This window comes from Triticum dicoccoides, chromosome 2A, assembly GCF_002162155.2.
Source record: "Triticum dicoccoides isolate Atlit2015 ecotype Zavitan chromosome 2A, WEW_v2.0, whole genome shotgun sequence".
Lineage (NCBI taxonomy): Eukaryota > Viridiplantae > Streptophyta > Magnoliopsida > Poales > Poaceae > Triticum > Triticum dicoccoides.
Window position 1 is genome coordinate 16547325 of NC_041382.1, and position 6330 is coordinate 16553654.

Genomic DNA, 6330 nt, shown 5'->3' on the forward strand with positions numbered 1-6330 from the left:
TACTTGCCTTTTCAAAAGGTTGTGTTATTCTTTGGCACTAGAAATAGGTTAATTAGTCTAGTAGTACATGCACATTCAAAAGTACTATTTTTCACATGTGATACATCTATCATCTGCCGATTAATGGGTAACTGTAGGCAGATGTTTCTTTGTACAACTTCTCCGTGATCAACACAAGTCGGCAATACTCTCGAAAAAGAAGTTGATAATAGCCATATTCTGGTTTTTTGTTACTGTTTTCTGGATCTGTTGGCTTGGCTGCCATAGTGATTTATCGAACCTAGTTCTATCGTTTATTTGCTTAACCACATTATGCATTCTTTCTTGTGTTCCATGTAGTATTACAGTGGCCTTATTGTTACATCTTGTGATTGACAACATGAAGTCCGATAGTTATCCTGAAATCTCTTGTTGTAGCATCAATGATTTACGTAACTTAGTTTTTATCATTTATTTTTACTTAACCACATTACACATTCTTTCTTGTGCTTCATGTAGTATCACAGTGACAACTCTCATTACATTTTGCAACTGGGATCAACATGTACTCTAATAGTTATACTGAAAAATCTTCTTGTTTCAGCATTAGGTAATAAGCGTTTGGCATCAGAGGAGCTTGCCAATGACTGGGATAATAAAAGGCTAAATCCTGGAAATGCTAATTATCCACTTTCAGTATGTACTTGTGGGCCTTTTTACTTGTCATTGATTGTTTACCTGATTATCACATGGCATTGATTCATTTCCAATTTGATTAAAGGCAGCAGGCTCAGATAATTTATTTATGGGTCAAGGTGCTGGAAACAATAATGGCCAGACAACTTATTCTGCATATGACAATGGAAACTCAATGGCATCTGGACAAATTCCAGGGATGTCTGGTGTAGTTGGTAAAGGGTAATACTTCTCATAAATTATAGATGCTCATATTACAAATTAAACTCATGTAGTAGGCCACTATACTTGTCTTAGAATGCTATCCTAATGGGTGTAACAACCTATAGGGAGATGACAAATGGAGAGCAGTTCAAATATGACCCCCTATATAATTAAAATAGCGAATTATATAATTTTGAATAGGGTTTTCAGGTTTGAAGATATGAATATCTTTTTTATAGGAACTGAAAAAATAGATTATGAATCTGTGTCTGTTAATGATTAAATTTACATGTGTGAGGTGGAAGAAAATTATACATGAATAGACCTAGTCAAATTTTTTGAGAATTAGTGGGTGTTAAATAGATAGCATGTGCATGTGTTTAAATATAAATTTGGGAGTGGTTGGCAAAATTATGTCCCTTTATGTCTTCTTGTTTTCTGATTATTTGCATGGTCGTTTTATGTTGGTAGCATAATACTCCCTCTGTCCCAAAATAAGTGTCTCAACTTTGTACTAACTCTAATACAAAGTTGTATTAAGTTTGAGACACTTATTTTAGGATGGAGGGAGTACAACTTAACAAATGGGTACTGGAGACACTAGTTGTTTTGGACTAACTCTTTAGTTGAACTATATGGAATCCCAGTGTCACAATCTTGATTGACCATTGGCAAATGAATGTATCCCTAAAAGTACTGCCTTTTGCAAGTTTTTATTATTAATTTTGTACTTGACATGAATAAGCTAGCTGAGTACATATGTTCTTGCACTTTATCAGAGCAAAATGGCGTGAAGGAGACTGGTTGTGCACCAACTGCAGCAATCATAATTACGCATCTCGTGCATTTTGTAACAGGTACTGTGTCCTGGCCTCTTTTGTTCAAATTTGTGGCCTAGGCCATTTTTGAATTGTTTTTGTGAAATTGCCCTTAGGTTCTTTTCCCCTTTATAGAATGCATTTGCCAAGTGGTGGGGTAGATAGGGACTGTTTAGGATCTGTTTGAGTTTATCCTGGACTCAAGATGGAGGGTGGTGCCTTGCTGCCAGCCACGCTTCCAAGAGCAGGACTTGGAGAAGGGGGAGTGGACATAGATTGGTTTATTCTTTGATTAACTGATAATGGATACATGGTAGCTAATATTATTTAAATAAAATCTGTTCTGATAATTCCTTGAAGTAGAGCAAAATTTACGAGGCCAACATAATGGCAAAAATATCACAAAACCATGCGTTGAGCTTCATCTCACATAACTATGTTTAGAGAGTCACATCTTGTCTTGTATGAAAAAAAGATCACTTGGCGTGCACCCCTCCTGTCATTGTCTATCTTGGTGGGATAATTGAAACAGCATAGTCGCACATCCTCCATGCCAGCAGCATAGGTGTTCGTCTGTGGGTCAAGTTAGATCCAATAACCTTAGCCATGTCAAATCTGATTCATATTTAACTCAAGCGAAATCTGTGCCATGTGTACGGGTAGAAAGAAATTTGCGAGGACTTCGATCAAATTTAGGTTTATGTTTTCCACGTAATAATGTTTCAGCATCAATCCTGTCTTCTTCATTTTAACCGTTCTCAGTGCCTACCGTCTCCTGTTTTATGGAATTTGGTTTTGACCGGGGAATATATCTCTTGTGTTGCAGATGCAAAACTGCGAAAGAGTCTTCGGTTCATCCGGGTGCGCTATAATAATAGCTTTGCTTGTACTTTTGCGACTAAGTTATTGAAGCGGGCGTGGAGTCTCCTGGTTCTGCTGCGGCTGATTGGTCGCTGCCGTCGCCAGGATTGTTGTTATGTTTGTGGTTTGGCCCTGCAGTGCTTATGCTGCTGTTAAAATTGTTCTGTCTGAGTCTAATATTGTTTGTGGGAGTTTGCATTTGTTTCCGCCGAGCACTAGAATAAAATGTTTCCTGTATGTCGAAGTGTACCATCTGTTTTTTGTTTTTGTGTGTGCGTGTGCAACGATTTGATTGGTTCCTTCAGTACCTCAGACAGCCATGATGTAATGTAATGCTGGATCTATTTCAAGTGGCAATGCTGGATTTTATTGTTTTCTGAATCGATTCACCTTGTAAAGATCTGTAATCCTGTTTCGCAGCTTTGTAACATTGATATCGTCATCATTTTAGAAAATTACTCCCTCCGTCCTGAAATGTAGGCATTTTTTGGTACTATGATAGTGTTTAAAAATGTCTTACATTTTGGGATGGAGTACTTCCTCTGTCCCAAAATATAAGAACGTTTTTCACACTACACTAGTGTCAAAAACATTCTTATATTATGGGACGGAGGGAGTATTAAACATGTGACTGGTTTCAGACATGTTCTAGAACATAAAGGCTAACATGCCATATCACAGCAGTAAGTAAATATTCAAACCATCACAGGGAATCTTTTTTAGATACTTGAATTTTGAATGTAGAACTAAAGTGTTCACAAGCAGTCTTATATCACAGAAGAATGAATTCATCATGTCTGTAAGGTAGGATGCTTTGAAAGTAGTTTTTTTTAAAAGGATGCTTTGAAAGTAAATTGCAATTTGGTTTCAGAAAGTATGGATGGAATTTCCATACTGAATTCGATGTTTTTTTGCTGGTGCCCAATGTGTGCACGGCGCTTTCAGGAAGTTTATACCCTGCTTTGGAACTACTGAATGAGAAAAATATCAGAGCATGATAAAATTTAATGGGGATGTTATCAGAATCCCACCACAAATGCTCTTCAGCTTTATTCCAAGTTCCAACAAACAGAGCTCTGTTCTCTTCTCCCAAATGTACATCACTTGCGCAACAGTTTGAGCTAAACTTGTACAGGAATCCGTTTGTTATTGCGGTATAGTGAGCGACAGTGCGCCTGTGGGCAGATCTTCCCTTGTTTGTACATTCATCTACACTCTACAACAGGATGTCCCAAAGAATAATGGTATCTACACCTAGCAAATCAGATAATGTTATTGATGCAGTGATTCTATAGCTTTGGGATCTCTCGACGACTCGAATTCGAGATAGGCTTGCGCCAACATTTCACCGAGCCGGAGTTGAGCTTCCGTGGAGAGGTGCAGTTGATCATCGCTGAGCGGCAGGCCCATGGCATCGACGAGAATCACGTTGGGAAGATTGATACTTCTCTGAGCATCCCTTACGATGTCGGTGTAATTCCCCTCCCCTGATGCAAGACCAACCTGGAAAGAAAAAAGAGCCATTATAGGGAATTCTTATTTCTTGCACTATATGGATTGGCAAAGAAGAGTGCACTGACATATTTTTGCAAAATGTTTTTAAATGGATTGTGGAGTGTAGAGAATCCAGATCATGTATGTACAAGCCTGGCGAAACTATACCAGTACAACTGATAAACTTTTCAAGCTCATAATTCCGTACAAATGCAGAGACAATTATTATGCCTTGTGGAAACAAATGCTAGTCTTGTCCATGAAAAATGAGATTTACAAGAAGTGTGCCACACTTCTATATGATTGTACCCTCTAGTTCTGCTATGTTTTGGTGACGCATAGTGAAAAAGAGAGCATTGATCTCGATTCTAGATGCGACCGGCGCTCAACACTAACAAATAACACCAGGGTCACAGATTCTAGACAGGCAATGGAGTGACCACAAAACCACCACCTGGTTAGATGTTTGTAGGGCCATAATATAACTGGCGTATCATATATATTATTATCAGAAACATATTGAGCTGGTCAGCAGTCATGTAATCTGATCAGAAACACCATACAGATAATCACATGGAGTCAAAGGCAAGAAAAACGATGGCAATATAAAAGGCAGGTTGGCACTAGGTGGTATGCTGTTGCTTTGGGGAAGGCATATCCAAAAATAGTTTGGCAAGATAGATTGCAGCACAATGCTTCAAGTTATGGGCAATGTAGAAGCATCTGATTTTTCTTTTCTTCCGTGAGTGCTTAGCACTAATTTGGTCGTGTTTGGCACTATGTTATAGTGCCATTTTAAATGCAACAAGCTGGCAACTTTAGGTAGGACCGCAGGATATATTGTTTGTGGAAGGTCTGGTAGCTTAAAGGCTGTTGTCATCCCAATTCTGATGGAGCATTGGCCAGTCTACCTGGGAGGCTCATTACTGAGATGAGGCAGAGTAGGTCACAAGTCACGTGTCCCGCAGCGGTCCAAAATCCTAGCACAACTTCGAATCGTTGGATTGGACACAGCATGACCGATATCAAACTCCACGGGTCAACCTAACTGACTGCAGGGGATCAATAACTCAGCATTTCATTTCCTTATCATGGTTACACTGTCACGATATTGAGTTTGAGTGGTTGAACCATTCCATGTGGAACTCCAGAAGATCATTTAATCATTTGTAATAGAGATTTGGTGATGTTATGTTTCCGCTCATGTATCTGTCTTTAGTTAATATATGAATCATTCCATTGATGCCCATGTGGAACTCGAGAAGCTTTCATCTAATGAATTGTAATAGATTTTTGGTGATGCTTCAACTCATGTCTCTGTCTTTTTAATAATAACAATCCACTACTAATCCACGAGTTGATTTATTAATAAACATGTGAGACATGAGGTACTGCTAACTTAGTTTTATGCCCCATATCATAGTGATTGGTATGCCTCTGTACTTGATTTCCATACGACTAGACAGAATCTACGCAGGACAGTGGTAAAATAATGACAGTGAATGAGTTGGATGTTGCGCACAATAATTCCTAGGGAAATCGCGGTGCTTTTGTCGGGTTTGGGTCATCTATATAGTACTAGTAGTAACATAACCTCAAAGGTTAATTCTTCCAGCCGGTGTAAGCTCTGCAAGTGATTTTCCAAGCCAGAGTTGACATGAATGTGCAATAAAACAGTGTAGCAAGAGCATCATCTTATAGTGCTTGACAAGATTAACATTTCTCATACCAAAATGTCGATTTTGCAGTGGCGTGTTGGTGAAAAAGGAGCCAACTTTTTAATGCGTGAGCTGAATTTCAGCTAACGCCAGCACATGGAGAGTGTTTGCGTGCGCTGACCTGGATGACGAGCAGATTGGGCGAGCCGAGATCTTCCCTGAGATCGGCGACGAGGCGCTCCATCTTGCCTCCGTAGGCCCGGGCGTCGTCGACCTCGATGGTGTCGCTCTCGCCCTGGAACCACAGCACGGCGCCGAGCGCCCCGCCACCGCCCGCCACGGCCGCGCGCGCCCTGGCGACGGCGGCCTCGTAGAGCGGCTGGCCCCGCGCCCACATCCAGATCCTGGTGCCTCCGACCGCGCAGGGGACGAGGCCGAGCACCAGCCGGTCCTCCTCGCCGCCGGGGTCGGAGACGGTGGAGGGCGCCGGGAGGGAGGACGGAGAGGAGGAGGAGGAGGAGGAGGAGAGGAGGATGCGGTGCGCGAAGGGCATGGCGGGGCCGAGGCCGCAGGTCTTGTGGGTGTCGATGTCGGCGTGGAGCGGCGGGGAGGCGGTGACC

The 6330-nt window shown here is 41.2% G+C and overlaps 2 protein-coding genes across 2 annotated transcripts in view; one reads left to right on the plus strand and one right to left on the minus strand.

Moving 5' to 3' along the window:
* Positions 1-2941, plus strand: part of LOC119352801 — a 5266-nt gene extending 2325 nt beyond the window's left edge. The window contains exons 4-7 of the mRNA XM_037619383.1: positions 584-675; positions 761-897; positions 1659-1736; positions 2524-2941. Of these exons, the coding sequence (XP_037475280.1) occupies positions 584-675; positions 761-897; positions 1659-1736; positions 2524-2569 (353 nt within the window). The 3' untranslated portion in view covers positions 2570-2941. The remainder of the gene's footprint in view (positions 1-583; positions 676-760; positions 898-1658; positions 1737-2523) is intronic.
* A 615-nt stretch (positions 2942-3556) lies between these two features.
* On the minus strand, positions 3557-6324 carry LOC119352802 (probable carbohydrate esterase At4g34215). The gene is made up of 2 exons (XM_037619384.1): positions 5892-6324; positions 3557-4061 (listed from the first exon to the last, which is right to left on the minus strand). Exons 1-2 carry the CDS (start codon positions 6261-6263, stop codon positions 3831-3833), a joined length of 603 nt encoding a protein of 200 aa, XP_037475281.1. The 5' UTR covers positions 6264-6324; the 3' UTR covers positions 3557-3830.
* Positions 6325-6330: the final 6 nt, after the last annotated feature.

What these genes read in the sequence shown, in the direction of transcription:
- LOC119352802 (XM_037619384.1), bottom strand. Translation starts at nt 6,263, where the DNA reads ATGCCCTTCGCGCACCGCATCCTCCTCTCCTCCTCCTCCTCCTCCTCC. An exon ending in CCAATCTGCTCGTCATCCAG is followed by an intron (nt 4,062 to 5,891) that starts GTCAGCGCACGC and finishes TTTTCTTTCCAG; the next exon opens with GTTGGTCTTGCATCAGGGGA.